Genomic DNA, 19,203 nt, shown 5'->3' with positions numbered 1-19,203 from the left:
ATGAAGAAGGAACTACGTATTGATAAGATCCCAAACAGACATGTCTCTATTTTTACAACTGGTTGGGAGATATATGTCGGAGTAAAAATTACTGATCTAAGCCAACTGATTCTCAAAGAGTGGAAAAAGAAGAAGCATGAGCAGTATGTATTCTAAATTCTTTATTAAATTTGTTACAAGAAATCGAACATTATATATATCTTTAATATATAGGTGGCGCATGAAAAAGGCTGTAGAAGAATGAAAACCTTCAACAACTCCTCACATCATACGTATTTGGAATAAAATACAACAAATTAGGTACAACACCATTTCTTACTTATTTATTTTTAATGGCATTTTCTATATCATTCTACAAATTAATTATCTCAAATTATAAAATTTAAAAAAAATTATGGGTGCAGGAAAAAGATTAATAATGACCAAACAACCTTTCTAAATACAGTAACTCTTCTCTTATATTCATATGGAAGTATGCTATAAATTAAAATTGCATTCAATTTTTAAATACAAATAAAATTGCATTTTTGTCAGTTTTATAAGCATCACACCTGTCTCAAAGTTAACACACCCCGACTCGGAAGGTCTACCTGGACTCCAAATCGAGTTATGTTGGCCGACACAGGAAGGTGACGAAGCTATAAAGTGTAGTGATGTGGAAAATGTTAATAAATTTCAAAACCTAAAATTGCCTAAATGAAAGAGTGCGCTTGTAAGCGTGAATGAACCCATTTCACACGTGATGTCAGAGCATAAGTAAAGTACAGCAAAGTAGATTGAGAATTATACCATCGAAGGTAATCTCCTATACCAAGATTTGCCAAGAATCCTCTTCGATACGAAAACTCAGCTACTAAAACCTGGAGAGGCGGAAAAATAAAGGTGAGTAGGCCTAAAAATAAAGTTTTGTAAAAATATTTTCAAAACGTAATAACCCATCACCATAAAACGAGTATAGTTTTCAAAATATACATACTAAGTATAGTATGAAAATACTTACCGTAGCCTGCAATAACTCAAGAATTCAGTACATCACAATATTTCGTAAATAAACATCTAACGTCTGTAAATCACATAATCTCACATAAACAAACATATGATATCAAGTGTTCATCGACATATGCTGACACACGAGTTCATGCAAAGATATTCTGATGTGAACAAAACTGGGTGTCAGTATATCTTTGCATGAACTCGTGTGTCAACATATGTTGATGAGCAATCAATATGATATGTTTGTTTGTGCGAGATTATGTGATTTATGAATGTCATATGTTTATTTACGAAATATTGTGACGTATTGAATTCTTAAGATATTGCAGGCTATGGTAAGTATTTTTATACTATACATAGTATGTATATTTTAGAAACTATATTTGTTTTACGGCGAGGGACTATTACGTTAAAAGATTTTTACAAAACTTTATTTTTAGGCCCACTCACCTTTGTTTTTCGCCCCTCCAAGTTTTAGTAGCTGAGCTTTCGTATCGACAAGGATTCTTGGCAAATCTTGGTATAGGAGGTTGCCTTCGATGGTATAATTCTCAAGCTACTCTACTGTACTTTACTTATGTTCTAACATCACATGTGAAATGAGTTCATTCCCGCTCACAAGCGCACTCTTTCATTTAGGCAATTTTAGGTTTTCAATTTATTCACATTTTCCACATCACTACACTTTATGGCTTCGTCAACTTCCGGTGTCGGCCAACACAGCTCAATTCGGAGTCCAGATAGATCTTCCAGGTCAGGGTGTGTCAAAGTACAAAGGTTGAAGTACAAGATTAAGGTAACATTTCTTACTATTTAATTTTGTAAACATGATTACAATTTGTTACCTCAAACTTGACAAATTATTTATCTTTCAGTATTCTAAAAGTAACTGGAGTACAAGTATTGCTATGGGAAAATTGTCAAAGTTAAAGGTATTTAAGTTAAATTGCCTAAAACCTTTATATTTGGGATTGTGCATTATAGTGCATTATTCCCATCTTAATCAGTTGTGCATTATTCCCATCTTAATCAGTTAGACTTCTTATTTTATCATCATTGCTTGAAGATTAATCGTGAAAATCTAAAGTACCAAGTGCAAGCAAATGGGTGGCAAGCATGGCTTTGATTTCACACATAGACACTATGTTTACATATGTATATATTGTCCATATTTTGCTTTGTTTCATATATTAGGAGTTCATCCCTAGTTAGTTTATAACTTTGACTGAAACCTTATGAATTTGAAAATTTTGATTTAAGGACATTAAATGTTATCAGCATGTATTTAGAAATGAAATTACATATCATATTTTCCTATTTTTTAAATAGTTTCTATTTTCCCATTTTATCTTCATTGTTGTTTTAAAGGAAAAATAGTAAAAATTGTATGAGAGATTACTCACATATGCACAAATTGGATGGAATATATGCTGCTAAATTCTTCAACGAACGTGGCAATATGCCAATATGGCATGCATGACGATAACACGATTATCATAGTAAACGAAAATGAAATCCACCATTTTTAATCCCTTATTGAGTAAGGAACCCAACTCTTGATTTTAAGGAACCTAACTCTTGATTTTCTTCTTGTACCATATATAGGAGTAAAACAATACTAATGGATATAAGAGAATTCTAGCTTCACCGATTAACTTAATTTTTTTTGTTAATCGGTAATTACCAAAATGATAATAATGTCCAGCATAGTTCAGTTCGTGAAATCAAATTCTACCAACCAAACAAAAAAAAATGACACCATAATAAACAACAAGTGAAAAACAAAAAGTGGAATGGTTAGTGTGCAATTTATAAATTTCATTTTTTTGTAAAAAAGGCGGATGCAAAAAGACTAAGTTAGATGATTGAAAATAATAAGAAATTGTTATGATGGACACACACCCACAATTTATAAAATAACCACTTAAGAAATATAAGAATATCTAAAATAACACATCTTTGGGGCAAAAATGTATCTTGCATGAGCGTGAACTCGTGCTGAGAGGCTAGTGATTGTATTACTTGCAAGGCAAGAAATTCTATGTAGTTTATTATACATAAAAACACTGAAAATGAGGAATAACATGTACAAAATTCCTCAAGCCATTCTACGCCTCTCTTGCGCGCTCTCTCTCTCTCTCTTTAATAAAATAGACCCCAACATACGTAGCAATATTTTGTGTTAGAATATTGCATCGGACATGCTAGAAGCCAAGAAATGTCACAAAATCCAACCTAAAAGGGTAAGAAAATACAAAACCAACGGTAAAAATTGGATGGTGCGTTGAATAATGGGCTCCAAAAATGGCATTGACAGTGGAGCAAAAATTTATAACCATTGACTCCAATGGATCACTGTTACAACTAATAAGGACACGCATTGAGTGTTTTCGATTACCTCCATATTTTATAAATTACTTACTTTTAATCTCAGTCGTGTATCCTAAATCGAATTAAATCTAATCGTTCTTTTCTGTTAATATGGGTAGAAAAAATAAGACAGACCGACTGAGCAATAAAGGAAACAACCATATGACCCTACATTCCCAACGAACTAAAAACCAACATCTCCCTCCCTCTCTCTCTCTCTCTCTCTCTCTCTCTCTTATTCAATCCCTACTTTTCCTCACCAAATTGTCTCACTGTTTTATTAGTGCAACTCTGGCCTCCTCTGTTTTTCATCCTCTGTTTTCACATCTAGCTTCCTAGAATCTCATACTCTGATTCCCCAATCCTTCAAATTTAGGTACATCCAAGGCAAACCCACAAAAAAATACACACAAAATCTCAAATTTTTTGTCTTTTAATTTTTTTTTTAACAGCAATAGGCCAACTCTGTGTGTTATCTGTCTGTGCATTGGTGATTGCTACAAAAAGCTTGTCCAAAAATAGGCAAAAATTGCAAGGAATGAGGTATTATACTAGCGGATGACAAATTACTTTGTTCCTAAAAAAGCTCCTCTGTTCTCGTGGGAAATCAGTGGCTTGTTTCTCTCCTGTCCCAGACTCTTTGGGGATCTTCCATTTTCTTCCTCTCTTCACATACAAGATTTTTCTTGTGAGGTTGGATTCTTTGTTTTCAATCTCCCCACCTGTCGAATTTCGATATGGGTTCTTTAATTTCTTCCTTTTGGTTTGGATTTCAGGCTCCTCTGAAAATTCTGTAGTTTTAATTAATTACAGTAATTGCATCAGACCATTTGAATTCTGAGATGGCGTCATCACAAGTTGAAATGGCCTCCACCGCGCCTTTTGGGTGCGTGTTAAGGGATCACAACCGGCGAGACAGGTGCAGAGAAAGCAATGCCAGGGCCACGCAGGCTGCTTTTCAGAAGAATTTGAATAGCTTGGTGAGGAATCACCTCACCACCTGCATTTCTGTCTCATCAACCTCTGCCTCTAATGACCAGGAAAGCAACAACTCCCAAGACCAAAACATAGAGAATGTCGAAGATGGTTGTTCGACAATGAGCCCGAGGCAGTCTCGGGTTCTTGATCGATGGGCTGAGAGACAAGGAGGGAAAGAAGCAATGGCAATGGTAGAGAGGCAGAGCCAGGAGGTAGAGCTTATGTCAGTGCCTAGTTCCGCGCCTTCATCAACGAGGACATCGACATCAATGAAGGAAGGGACTCTTTCAAGGACAGATAGCTTGGCGGATATTTCCAATCGGGGAGTTGGAGCTTCTTCGCTGGTTCAAATATGGGAGAAGAGGCTGAACCTATCAAACAGTTTCAAGATGAGTTCCAATGGCGGCACAGAGACGAGCAGGTCTAACTCTGGATTGAGCTTCAATGAGAATGAGAACATTTTTTATACTTTCAATGAATACAGTGCTTCCAATGAGTCTGTTGCTTCGAATCAACCTGTTTTCGAAAAGCAATTATCAAGAGAGTCTGAAGCAGGGGTCTCGGTTTGTGTTGATGAAAGGTATGACACTTGCCCGGTTGCTGAGGATTCCATTGAGGACACACATTCTGATGAAAGCGCCACAAGTGATGCCCGGAGTAATTTAGATGCAAGGGAAAGAGAAAGAGAAAGAGAGAAGGTTCGGGTTGTGGATATCATTAAACGGTTGACAATGACAGCACACTGTCCATTATCATCTCCAAGCGATGATAATGATCATGATCAGCAGTCCTGTGCCAATGCATCTCCGTCTAGAGAGCGCGATCGTGAGAGGTCTTTTGGGGTTGATCAGACAGAGCAGCTGCACAAAGGGTTCTCTCAGGTTATAAGTTCGCCGAGGATGATCAGAGGCAGGCAGGCATTTGCGGATTTGCTTATGCAATTGGAGCGTGACCGGCATAGGGAGCTTGACACACTTGTAGACCGCAGAGCAGTTTCAAGATTTTCACACAAAGGGCGAATTCAAGTGCGTTAATTAATTTGCAATCATTTGAACTCAAATTTTCTTAAACAAGCTTAGTTCTTAATTTACGTTGTCTGAAATATGTAACCATTTTCTTCCTTTTTGTGCAAATTCCAATGCATCTACATATTCACTTTGCTTATTATGCTTGTTTTGCAGTCAATGTTACGGCTTAAACTGCTGCAACGCGGCATGGCAGGGGCAGCAGGTCAAGAAGTACCACGCCGGAAACCAGCAAAATCTCAAGTGAACAAGTTGCCACAAGGCTCTGCTGCCATCATGCATCTCAGGTAATAATATTCTTCATTGAAACATGCCAAGCTATAAGCTAGTTCTGGTTGTTGTTGTAATGTTTCTATAGAATGTTTGTATTAAAAAGAGCTTAATAATTGCACAAAATTGGAAAGAATTTTAAATATTTCAGCTGTCATAACTTTTTCCTGAAAAATATGAGGTTACATCAATCTTAAATATTTAGGTTCGTTTGGTGCTTAAGATTGTTTTATTGGATTAATTTGAATATAGTGAATTATCTAATCCAATTCAATCCTAGACACCAAACGAACCGTTAAAGTACTGTGTGTGATTGGAAAAAGGAAGTTAACATTTAGATCATTTAATTTCAGGGAGAAATTCAGCGCTTGTTTCGAGCAGGCCTCAACAGCTCAGAGTGATGCAGCTAGCACAAAAATCCCTCAAAGGGAGGTCGTCAAGGACACCAGTGTACATGCACAAAACTCCTCCACCTCCAACATGCCTAGCGAAAACACTCCTAGTTGTAACATTGATATAACTGAGCAGAAGAATGCAACATGGGTGCAGACTCCATTGCCGTGTGCTAGTAATGATCTTCGTGAAGTAGTTAGCATGAGTTCTAAAGTCACTTGTCAAGAAACAAGCTCAGTGGCTACAAATACCTCAACGGATGCTAGTAAAGATCTTCGTGAGGAAGCTAGCCCAAGCTCAAAAGTCACCTCGGAAGGAACAAGTTCAGTGGCTACAAACAATTTGCTAGCTGCTAGTGAAGATCTTCGTGATGAAGCCAGCCTGAGTTTGAAGGTCACTTCTCAAGGATCGAGTCCAATGGCTAGGAACACCACGCCTCATGCTAGCGAAGATCTTCGTGAAGAAGCCAGCCCGAGTTTAAAAGTCACCTTGCAGGGAACAAGTCCAATGGCTAGGAGTACCTCGCCTCATGGTAGTGAAGATCTTCATGAAGAAGCGAGCCCAAGTTTAGAAGTCATCTTGCAAGGAACAAGTCCAATGGCTAGAAAAAACTCGCCTCATGCTAGTGAAGATCTTCACGAAGAAGCCAGCCCAAGCTCAAAAGTCACCTTGCAAGGAACAAGTTCAGAGGCCAGAAACAACTTGCCTCATACTAGTGAATATCTTCATGAAGAAGCTAGCCCGGGTTCAGAAGTTATCTGGCAAGGAACAAGTTCGGAGGCTAGAAACCTTGATGTGCAAGAAACCGCAGATGCAACCACATCCTTGGTTGGTTGGCATGAGAAGGAGATAGAAGAACAACTAGAGGATGATTACCAGTACTATGGAGATTATACTTATGACTGGATCAATGAGATTTCTCGCCCACGTAGCTACTGGGAAGACCTGAGGAAGGCATGGTACCAAGAGATGCTTAACTCCAACTCAGGTAAAGGAGAGATACGCCAACTTATCGAAAGGTACAGCAGCATTGCTTCTACTTTTCTTGTTTTGGTTCAGTTGTAAACTTCCATAATTGGACAACCACATGTCTATGTTATACTCATATGAATTTCACATTGATCTATGCAGAAGTACAGTATCAAATTTTCTTGCTAGTGATTTCCGAGACAGAATAGACAGGTTGATGGTATCTCGCTTAGAAATACAAGCGCAACCAGATGGCAGTCAAGAAGGAGAAGACAATGACATTAACCACGATAGGACAAATCCATTGGTGTCTTTCTTACAACAGCATCACCAAAATCAACAACAACAAGAATTGCAGCCGGCAGGCAGTCAAGAAGAACAACAAGTGCAAGAACAAAAACACCAAGAAGATCAGAACATGACAGAAGAAGATGATGATGAGGAAGAAGATGATGATGAGGAAGGTGATGACGATAAAGGAGGAGAAGAAAGGAGTCTAATTAGTGCTCAATATCAAGAAGCGAGTGATGATTTTTACCAGTGCACATCATTGCAGCCATCGCCATCTCATATGACATCGTGGAGCTATCAAGATATTGAAGTGGGAGATAATTTTGGTCGAGCTGCTTCTACATCTCCACCCCGACATTTTCCATCTCATTCTTACTATCCAAATAGTCGGCAAGGTTCACAATCACCATCTCTATCATACCATCAAAATCATCACCACGTCTCTTCCCCCTATCATCCTTCAATGGTGAGTTTAACTTTTTCCCCTCTGCAGTTACATTAACTTTGAGTTCTTAAGTTACTGGTCAGTATAGAATCTAAGTTAACTCTGCCGAACTTTCAGGAAATGGAATTCATTTATGACATGAGAGGGCAGATGGAGAAACTCTATCGTGAGATGTCGGAGCTACGAAAAGTAATAAAGAGCTGTGTAGACATGCAACTGGTAATGCAGCAATCCATGAAGCAGGAAGTTCATTCAGGTTCGTGCTGTACTTCTTGTATGTTTCTCTTAATTTGGGGCCTCAGATCAATTTAAAATGAATATCATAATTTGCACAAATGCATCCACTGAAAGGGTATCTAAAAACATCCTTGCTCTTATACTTGTTTTGACTTTTAATATTTATTTTGGTCTTTTAGGACAGTTTTAAGTACTCTTTCAAAGCTATAGCGAGAATAAACCTGTGAGTGGCTGCATAGTTTCTGCATTACTCCTTATTTTCAATCAGTTTCTTGACAGTACACTATTATGTATGTTACAGGTCAAGCGGAGAGGAAGAGGTCGGCAAATGGATTACCAAAGAAAGGAAATTGTTGCATTTGCCATGAAGTGAAAGTCGACTCACTTTTTTACAGGTAACTTGCCATCCAAGCAAGGCTTCTCATGTGAATATAGATCTTTTCATTTCAATTCTTGGTTGGCTGTAGTACTCATCTTGTGAGCTGCCATTTCTGAATTTTCCAGGTGTGGCCACATGTGCACCTGTCTCAAGTGTGCTCATGAGTTGCAATGGAACAGCGGAAAATGTCCAATCTGTCGGGCTCCAATCGTGGATGTCGTGAAGGCACAGATGGATTACTAGACTCTACCGGCGCCAGGTGAACGAGTTCTTGCTTCAGAGGACCGTCTTTCTTTCGAACAATTCAACATAGTGAAGCATCCAACATTGGAAGAGGAAGCTAATTTTGTTCATCTTTGCCTATTTACTTATATAATTTTTTTGTACATGTCAAAAGTCATCATGGGACATCATACTTGGTTTCTCTTTTCCCACATATACTCTTGTGTGTGTGTTTTTTTAGGAGAGACCCACAACTAACAAGCTCTATTGTTTGTTATTCGTCTTGCTATATACAATTTGAGAAAAGGTGCCTCTTTTTGGAAACATGCTTTGCTTCATATCAAATTTATATTGTCATTCACCCATGTTAAAACACGTGAATCAGCAGCACAATCTAGCGGGATGACTATTGCACCCAAATATTTTCGTAGTTGCAACAGGTGATGTTGCTTGTTGGTTAAGAAACCGTAAATGAAAGGTTGGTGTAATTTTCAAAATGTATTTCAAATCAGTATCAGTAAAGCCAATAATTCCTGCTTTAACCTTATTTATCTAGCCAAAGAAAAGAGTTGGTGTAATTTTTACCGTCTAGTGCAGGATTGTGATGTGTAGGGTTGTTTAACAGTTTTCACTGCAGAAACAAACAGAATATCAGAATCATAGGATCTTGTTGGGGGACTTCGTGTACATAGCAATCAAACAATATAATATATATGCTTTATATTTTGTATTCACTTTAACCTTTTAACATGTGTACAATAACCATTTTGAAGCTCTTTGGTGCTTCAGATAATAGTGCAGCTATGGGCCTATCAGTGTTGTCTCGAATCATTGATGGCTGTAAAATTCGAAAAACGCCTAAACTAACGCGCAGTTATGAAACTAAATAGCTATTATTTTAATGGTATTTCTCTTCTTAATGTCAAAAGAGATCACAAGTTCAAATTCTGCGATAAAAAACCTACAACTGGGAAGGAAAAAAGCCCTTAAAATATTATATGATGCATTGTAATTGGTAAGTATTTAAGATGTAGACAGATAAACTAAAAAGCATAGAAGGTTAAGGAGAAATTTGCCCCCACACAAGGGTTAATTTTTTGCTATATTTGATAAATACTCCTTTTGAGAATTCAAATCATTTGAATTACAACTAGCCATTGTGTCATCTCACTCTTCCAATCTAAATTATTAGAACAATCGAACTGCAAACTTGGACGTAACCAAGTTTGTTGAACGTTTTCTCAGCACTCATCCCTTTATGTTATCTTACTATTCATAATTTAATTTTAATTTGTTTTAAACTTTCATACATGGTTCCCATCTAAACAGAATGCTGCCCCCCCTGGGACTGGGAGATGCCAGCAGCCCAGCAACAAAGTCGACAACGTCGACAACCAAAACCCTTTCTTTTCAGTTGTTATTAAGATTGCCTCCTAACAACTCATCACTCAGGGCAGCCCTACCTTATTATTATTTTATTTTCTTGTTCAACATTTTTTTCGTTCTTATTAGGCTCCTAAAAATATAATTTATGCCTTGAATTTAAGCCATCACCCAAATATCCTTTGACCCCAAAATTTCTTTGTAATATCTGGACAATCCTGCCTGCTATAGTAATAACCATGGAAGAAAATGCCGATAATATCGGCGAAATATCGCCGATATTATCGGTTTTTCGGGGTATGGATATTCTAAGTGGTATCCGAGTGGTTTTCGGCCAAATATCGCGATAATATCGCTAATATCGATAATATCGCGATATTAGCGATATTAGCCATAATATCGTCGAGGATCCTCCGTCGTCGTCGTCGCAACGACAGCCGAAGAAGAAATGGGGGGGGGGAGAACCGAAGAAGAAACAAGGAGAAGTCGGCTTCCGGAGGCAGAACGTCGACGAGGGCTTCCGGAGGCAGAACGTCGGCTTCAGATTCTTGAGGCGGCTGTACAGATCGTCCTCGTCGGAGGCCTGGATATGTTCGGTGTAGCCCTGGAGGTCGGATCTGATGGAGGGGATCGATGCCGGTGGCTCCGGCGAGGGCTTCGTGTCTTCGTGTGTGTGTGTGGTCTGTGTGGTCTGCGTGTGTCGTCGGAGAGGGAGAGGGTATGGATGTTGCTCACGGGTAGAGAGGGAGAGGGTGAGGGCGACTTGAGGGAGAGAGAGCTCGGGGAGCTTCGAAGAGCAGAAGAGGGAGTGAAGGGAGAAAGGAAGAGAGATGAGAGAGGGAGTACGGGAGAAAGGGCGCGTGGGTCCTTAGGCTCAAGAATTAAGACCCAAAAACTATTTTTAATTAGGAGTGGGGTGTGACATCACGTGTAGACTTGTTTTTATTAATACATTATGAACGTTGTAACTTGTTTGTATTAATACATTACGAACGACACTTAAATTTTTTACTATATAAAAGGATTTTGTTGTCTACATATTGTATTAATTCATTATATATAAATGATTACGGTGTGTTTAAATTTCTTTTATTAATTACTACATATTTTCTACACTCACAATGTTTGCCAGCTCGCTATATAATCAACTTGATAATGTTAAATCCATCATGCAATGCATTTCCTTTCAATTTTTTGTGATAAACTAATAGATAATTGACTAAATAAACATCCTGCAAAGTTTCAATAAAAATTTCCAAGTTTTTCTTACAATTTCCGTAGTTTCCATGTAATTTTTATCGATATCGATATTATCCCGATATTTCCATCGATATTTCCGTGATTTCGGACTACCGATATTTCCGATATTACCGATATTTAATACCTTGGTAATAACCAAGAGTGATCAAGTGATGATGATATACCACTTAGTATTATAGACCTAGTAATATTCTTCTTCACTTGTAAATGGAAGGTCTTAAGTTTAATTTTTGTCATTCTCGCCAAAAGCGAATTTGAACCACATTATTATGGATAGCCCAATGTGAGGTTTAGTCACTCCTCCACCCCTCCCCCCTTTGTAGAGGGCATAATCTTCAAATATTATGCTAAGAATATTTGTTTAAGCCCGTGTCGAAAGCTGACAGCCATTAATACATTTTGAAATCAAGTAAGCACATAGGTCAATTACGCATGTATGAATTATTGACAATCACTCACGCGGGCACTGGGATTGTCCTTGGCATCTCTTATTTTTACTAGGTGCAACACTCAGAACATGTTAAAAAGAACATCAAATGGTTTTGTAATTGCGAGGTTAGGCAACTATTCACGTGCATATACATTGAATCATACATTGGATAGCTAGCTCTCTTTCCCTCCAAGCAAGTTAAGGGTGTCCAAAATATCATTGAGGATATATACACTACTATCCCTAGAAAGGCATATATATATATATATATACACACACACACTCTTCTATTCTATTAAGAAAATAGGGTTTGTCAACTTTTTGCTTCATTTTCTTTCAATTTTGTTCCTCACTTGTGAATATACAATGTTGACATAAGGAATGTAAAATAGTAATTTTGTACCTTTTGACAAAATGACAATCATATCCCTATTTTTCCTATTTTACCCTCACTTTTGATACATAATATTTACGTAAAGAGGGCAAAATGGTAATTATGTAATATTAAGAAAAATATGTCCTTATTAAGAGATCATCATCATTGTCTCATACTATTTTTAAAACTTTTAAATCACACTCCTTAATCAAAAACAAAAAATAAATGTGTGCTTATACCCTAGTATATATATAAACATTTAAGGGAAGAGATCCTCATTTTTTATAAAAAAAGGAATTAGTCGTAGGATCCACACCACATCGAACTTTGACGATCACAACCGTCTATTTTTTAAGTTTCACCTCATAGATCATCCTTACAAAATATTAGTCAAATCAGAAATGTTTAAGACATAATTAACAAATACTTTGTTATATAAGAAATAATGAAATTTTTTCTTGATAATTAAATAGGCAAATAGTTTCAGATTGAATTGAATTTTTGTCCGGATGATCTATGAATCAAAACTTATAAAATAAACAATTCGGATAAAATTCAATATGAAATGGACCCAATACCATACCCAATCCTCATTTAAAAAAAAAAGAAAGAAATCTCTTTGTATAAAGCGCCTGTATGTGTGTGTATTATATGTCCAATCAAATCAAAGATGGGGTTACCGTGTGTGTCTATATTATATGTCCAATCAAATCAAAGATGGGTTACCGTCTGCAATGTCCTCGTGACACCATGTCTCTAAACCCGCACTATTTGATAGGGTAAGACAACTTCAGCATTTGATTTTTGTTACCAACAATAATGCATTTTTGGTTTGATTTTCTCTCTCAAAGATAACAAGGAAGATCCCATCACATTATCATGATCCAATCGTGTTTGGAAAATGTCTCAATGTATTCCACGTCATTTTCAAAAAATAGAAGGCCATCCAGCTATTGCTACGAAGGACAATAAAACGACCCGACGTTTTTATTAGTGTGTGCTTTATTTCGCTTTCCTAGAATATTGCCTTGCATTTGCAATTTCCGTTCACCCTTATAAAACACTGGCACCATTTCATGCCCAAAACCAACCTTTTTTCATGACAAATTTGTGATGGGAAAAGCTAATAAGACTCCTTTATGATTGTAATCTACTACTAAGAAAAGACTGATTGATACTAAGTATTGTACATTGATATTCTGATGCCGTCAAATTACATCTTTATATTCTCACGACAAATTAATTTGATATGAAAATAGTATGATTTAAAATAAAGATAAAATAACGATGTATTGGCGCTTTCTATCTTAATAATAGGACAAAGAGGTGACTCAAGAAAAATGCATAACACTATGTCTGTTGGCCTCATTTTTGTCGACTTACAAATCTCTATCACTAGAGGTACTCAAACACATGGCTTGTTATCTTCTTGTGATTGTGGTTGAAGAGTTTATATAATTTAATTATTTTAGAGAAATATAATATTAATAGATCTATCAGCATCTGGCATGCCATTGAAAATTTCTAGATTTACATTCGCCCCATCAAAGCAGGAAAATAGTTGCATTGAAAATATGGTATATAATTAAAAGTTTACAAGACGAGTAATTAAAGATTACGTGAAAGATGACTTTTTTGACATATGGTGTGACATCCCTCCTTACTTTTATTAATATTATAAGGTTGCTGCTACTCGAAAATTCTTTGTCGCACAAGTTTTGACTTTGAAAAATTCTCAAAAAATGTATATATGATGGATTGACAGAAGAGACTTTGATGGGGCATGGTTTAGGGTTCATACTACAAGTTCAACTGCAGATGACGTTCATGTTGGGAACCCCTTCACTTCAGCCTACAGATTCAACTGCTCATGACATAATAAAGCTTCTTCAAAGTGACCATATGCATACTATTATTTCATTTAGTCACGTTTCCATCCAATTTTTTAATTAGACACAGTTGATAGTTACTAATTAAACTATTTCGTGGCCATTTTTCCTCCCCAAGTAAATTAATAAATGGCCTTAATCATGATTCATATAATTAATTTTCAATGTACAATACTTAGTATCAATCAGTCTTCAACCACAATAATTAAATGGCCTTAATCATATAATTAATTTACTGTTTCAATCACTCAGATTTGGAACAAGTGAGTGCTGGTGGATTCTAATACATTTTGTTGATATAAGGGGTACATATTCACGTGGTTAGGAGAATTTAACTTGCATTTATGATTATGTGTCCGAACTCTCATTTTCTAGTATTGCTTGCATCAAAAGAGAAAATGCATATATAATTTCTAATATATCGAAAGAAATACATTTTAGTGATGAGAGATGCACTTAAACATATAATAAACTTTAACCCTTTTAGTTCCAAGAACTTGAACTGAAATCTGAGTCCCATTTTTTTTTCTTGCTTGTATTAAAAGAAAAATTACATAACAAAATGCATTCATAGACCTGTGACTATTTTGATACAAGCCATATTGAGAAAGGAGACGATCTCTCAAATACAGATGACTATTTACGTACCCGCAATCGAAATGAACATAAGGAATCCAGTTCTTATTACGAATTCTTCTTGTGCTTACTAAGGTATAAAGGAATCAAGACTGTGTGGGGCCCACTTAAAAAATAGAATCTAACTCCTCCTTTTGGAGGAAATTAAAGTCTGCCTAGGATGTATTTATAGCAGTTTGGAGAAAGGCTTAATTGCATAGCGAGTTTGCAGCGAAATAGGTCATTTTTTAAGGAAAATAATCAAGTTTTAAAGAGGTGGAAAATGAGCAAAAAAATATGGATTATTTTATAAAGAAGTAGAAAGTTTCTATAATTTATAAGTATATGTTGCTATGGAAATTAAAGATATTACATAACAGATAAATTAATTTATTTAGAACATGGGCAGTTTAGTAAAAATACTGGTTTTAATTCCAAATAAAGGATATTTTGTCAATAGATTTTATGAAATTAGCATCATTTATACTCTGATTCCAAACAGTTTAGTAAATAACTTTCATAAAAATCCAATTCTGAATATTCCTCCCCAATCCAACTTCTCCTTAATTCAATTCCTCTTCAATTCAATTTCTCTCAATCTGATTGCATATTAGTAAATGTGTCATTAATCTCTTTTAGTTACAGCTGATATCTTAGTCAAGCTAGGCATTGGTTCAAGTGTGTTTAGCATATCATAATCTTGAAATCTTTTCAGCCAGCTCAAAAGAGAGACAATGATTGGTTACTCTCATGTACCGCACTCTCCAACTTGGGATTGAGGACGCATGGAGTCTGAGCAGTAAAAGCACAAAAGTGAGGGGAAGGAAATAAAAAAAGGGTCCCTGAGAAGGCTGGCAGTGGCACCGCTATCCCCTCCCCACACACCCCTTCTTTTGCTTCACCAAATTTACAATTATAATCCCTTCACTCGGTTAGGAGGTTGTCACTTTCACCCTCACAATGGGGCAATAGGGTTATTTATGGCATACCCTAACCCACCCACGTTACAACTTAAGCCAAAACCTGCTCATTGTCCCCACTTTTTTTCTATAAAAATCCTCCTACTTCATCCCCTAAACCCTACTTAACATCTTCACATTCATCATCATCAAACCCTTCATTGTTAATCTTCATAAGATCATAAAAAATGTGTTCCGCGAAACCAAGATTGCAACGAAGTGTTAGTGTCTCTGCAACATCAGGGAAACTAATCAACCGGCGTCCGGTTCTCCAGCCAACCGGCAATCAATTTCCGAGCTTGGAACAAAAAAAGTCTCCTAAAAAAAGCTCCCAAGAAACTAATGGTCCAACTCCTCTTCCTTCACCACTTCCAACTAATAAAACTAAGGCCTCACTTTCTCCTCCTATCTCTCCCAAGTTGCCTTCACCTCGACAGCATGCGTTTAAGCAAGGTAAAGATCCCAATGAGCTGAATTCTAGTGCTGAGAAGGTTGTAGTGACGCCTCGTTGCGTAACCAAATCGACAAGTTCGGTGAAAAAGTCGAAGAAATCTATTGGTGTTGCACCTTCTGCTGAAAGTGTGTTGAAGAATATATCGCCTTTGATAGTAGAGGCACCAGGAAGCATAGCAGCAACAAGGAGGGAGCAAGTAGCAACAATGCAAGAACAGCGAAAGATGCGAATTGCGCATTACGGAAGAACAAAGTCTGCCAAGTACGAAGGGAAAGTTGTTCCTCTTGATTCTTCAGCTACAAATTATTTCGGTCAAGAGCAAAGGAGATGCAGTTTCATCACCCCTAAGTCAGGTATGAAAACTTAGCTGAAGTACTTGAAATTTTAATTTCTACATACAACTTGTTGAAGTTATCAAGTTAACAAAAAGTTGAAAAATGTGTGTGCTTGCAGACCCAATATATGTTGCTTACCATGATGAAGAATGGGGAGTTCCTGTCCATGATGACAAGTAACTCTCTCTCTCTCTCTCTCTCTCTCTCTCTCTCTCTCTCTCTCTCTCTCTCTCAAACACACATACACGTTTGCAGCTACGGAAAATATGTACAAATAGAACCAGCCATAAATTCTAATTCAAAATATGATTGAATTTTCCAAGTTTATTTTTTATTAAAACTTGTAAGCAGTTTTATTTGAACACAGTTCCCTTGGAGCTAAACAGCTAACTTTGCTTGCTCATATTTACAGTATGTTGCTTGAATTGCTACTATTAACTGGTGCTCAAGTGGGATCGGATTGGACTTCAGTCCTGAGGAAAAGGGAAGCATTGAGGTGGGTGTGATTCCAAAATTCCATTACTCTTTTTAAGTTCTAGATATATTAATAATAGAATTGAGATATTAATTTTGTGATAAAACCTCGTATTTTTTGGGCGCATTCATGGTCTCCTTGAAGTCTTAACAATAGCTACTATGTTTGTACAATTTTTCTTTAATAGTCCGGACTACTTAGTAATACGGATGATTAAACTGAGAAAATACTATTTTTATTTATTTGTCAATCTAATAGATATAAAACCAGACTACCTAGTAGTTCGGACTATTGAAGACTTGCCATGTTTGTAATCTTAACTAATCATAAGTTTTTCTTTATACAGGGAGGCTTTTTCAGGGTTTGATGCAGATGTTGTGGCTAGATTTAGTGAAAAAAAGATAACATCATTGAGTGCTGATTCTGGCGTAGATATTAGCCTTGTTCGAGGAGTTGTTGACAATGCTAAGAGAATTCTTGAGGTATATTGATTTAATACATTATTCATATTTACGAGTCGGCAAGTGATTTATGCACTTCTGTCTTTCTCTTTTGTGCTCAACAGCTTCAACTTCTCTTTTTTTTAACCATTTGATAAAGTAATCAGTGTAAAAGTGAAAATGGGAGGACGAAAATTACTTTATTTATTCGTCGTTGAATAAAGTTAAAAGGAATGTGATTAAGATATTTTCGATGTAAATATGATGTCTTAATCAACTTTTACTGTTTAAACCAATTTTACAGGTAAAGAGGGAAGTGGGATCATTTGACGAGTACTTGTGGGGATTTGTGAATCACAAGCCAATATGTACCCAATACAAGTCATGCCACAAGATTCCTGTGAAGAACTCCAAGTCAGAGGCCATCAGCAAAGACATGGTTAGAAGGGGGTTTAGGCATGTTGGTCCCACTGTAATTCACTTCTTCATGCAAGCAGCTGGCCTCACCAATGACCACTTGACCACCTGCCCAAGACACCCCCACTGCATCCCTTCACCATCATCACCCAAGATTTGATCACAGTAGTACATGGAAAGTTGGAAACACACATGTTTGCTTAGATGGCATGGAATAGCTAGGAGGATCCAAATAAGCTTATCCAAATAAGCTTATTCTCTAATTAACTCTAGATGTTTGCTTTGTAGTTTGTAATACAGTTGTTGTGTGTATCATATTACGTAGAAATTCTCTGTACATGATGTTTGTTTTTTGTTAAATGATGAATTTTGTATCGATAATGTAAATTGATGTTAATTATGAACGTTAATCTTATCTACTAGCGTTATCAACAACTCATCAACAGTTTAGTTTTTAACATCGTCATGTCCAAAGAAGAATTTTTAGTGGGAGCCTAAGCGGGCTTGTGAGATGAAATAGGGGCATATCGTGGATTATAAGCTGTATGTGCTGGCAGCCAAGGGCAAGTGTATGGCTATGGAATGAAATATTTCAATGGTTATGTATGGCTATGGAATGAAATAGCTTTCAATGGTTATGGATGGCTGCCACCACCACCTCCACCTCTATTATTTGCTTTGCTTTTAACAGGATTGTGAGGAATAATCCGTGCAGGTAGGACTGTTTGGCCCAGTCCTTACCATATCCAGGACCATGATTTATCCATCTATCTAATCCTCTCTTTCCACTTAAAGTGGACAAGTATTGTCAGTTCTTCCCTCAGAGATATGAAAGCTGCCTACGTGCACAAGCACAATCACCATGCCCTTTTACCAAAAAATAAAAAATAAAAAAAACCACCATGCCCTTGGTTCTTGTACTTTTTTTAATTATTTAATTTCATTTTTTCTAGATTCTGACCTTTTGGGATACTTATCTGTATATGTTTTCACAAAATTAAGGTTTTGACTAGATATTATAACCTAGTTTAAAGGAGATGTTAATAAATTTCTCACTCGAATATTTTGATTTTTTCTTCTCGGCTCTTCTTTTTGTCATGCTATGTTTTCTTATAATCGAAACCGTATAGTTTCTAAGTCAGTCTTTACATATCAACTATTTACAAAAATCAACCAAATTAGAAGTCTATTAACATTAACGTAGTTAAAATTTCAATGTCTAAGTGAAAATAATAATCCGTTTATTTACTTGTTAACCAATAAATGACGATTAATCAATCTTTTCAACAGATAATCTTTAAGGGATGGCTTAGTAAATAAACAGATTAATTAGATCATCGTGCAACACTGAGAATGTAGCTAGCGTTATTGTTAATCTAAACAACTTAAAGGGAAATTGACACACTGGATCAACATTCTTTCTTTAATGTCCTTTCAATCCTTGGCACTCTTTAAGCATCTTCTCCATGTGCCGAGTAATGTACCTTTCTACTTTTCCTGTTTCTGTTGTCTTTGTGCAGAACATTGCATATGGATACACATATGATATGATGGCAGTTAATTCATGGCTGTAAATATTTGCAGCTGTGAATCCCAGG

The 19,203-nt window shown here is 36.5% G+C and overlaps 2 protein-coding genes and 1 pseudogene across 2 annotated transcripts; all 3 read left to right on the top strand.

Moving 5' to 3' along the window:
* On the top strand, window positions 1-2,119 carry LOC126620681 (uncharacterized; annotated as a pseudogene).
* A 1,542-nt stretch (window positions 2,120-3,661) lies between these two features.
* LOC126620675 (uncharacterized) lies at window positions 3,662-8,896 on the top strand. The gene is made up of 7 exons (XM_050288901.1): window positions 3,662-5,366; window positions 5,523-5,653; window positions 5,990-7,048; window positions 7,161-7,755; window positions 7,852-7,990; window positions 8,273-8,366; window positions 8,476-8,896. Exons 1-7 carry the CDS (start codon window positions 4,206-4,208, stop codon window positions 8,591-8,593), a joined length of 3,297 nt encoding a protein of 1,098 aa, XP_050144858.1. The 5' UTR covers window positions 3,662-4,205; the 3' UTR covers window positions 8,594-8,896.
* Window positions 8,897-15,395: 6,499 nt separating this feature from the next.
* LOC126620677 (uncharacterized) lies at window positions 15,396-17,986 on the top strand. Its single transcript, XM_050288903.1, has 5 exons — window positions 15,396-16,291; window positions 16,392-16,449; window positions 16,686-16,769; window positions 17,095-17,230; window positions 17,493-17,986. The coding sequence occupies exons 1-5, from the start codon at window positions 15,673-15,675 to the stop codon at window positions 17,763-17,765; spliced, it is 1,170 nt and encodes a 389-aa protein (XP_050144860.1). The 5' UTR covers window positions 15,396-15,672; the 3' UTR covers window positions 17,766-17,986.
* Window positions 17,987-19,203: the final 1,217 nt, after the last annotated feature.

Source organism: Malus sylvestris, chromosome 5 (genome assembly GCF_916048215.2).
Source record: "Malus sylvestris chromosome 5, drMalSylv7.2, whole genome shotgun sequence".
Taxonomy (NCBI): Eukaryota; Viridiplantae; Streptophyta; class Magnoliopsida; order Rosales; family Rosaceae; genus Malus; species Malus sylvestris.
This window is presented reverse-complemented; position numbering and strand designations above follow the sequence as displayed.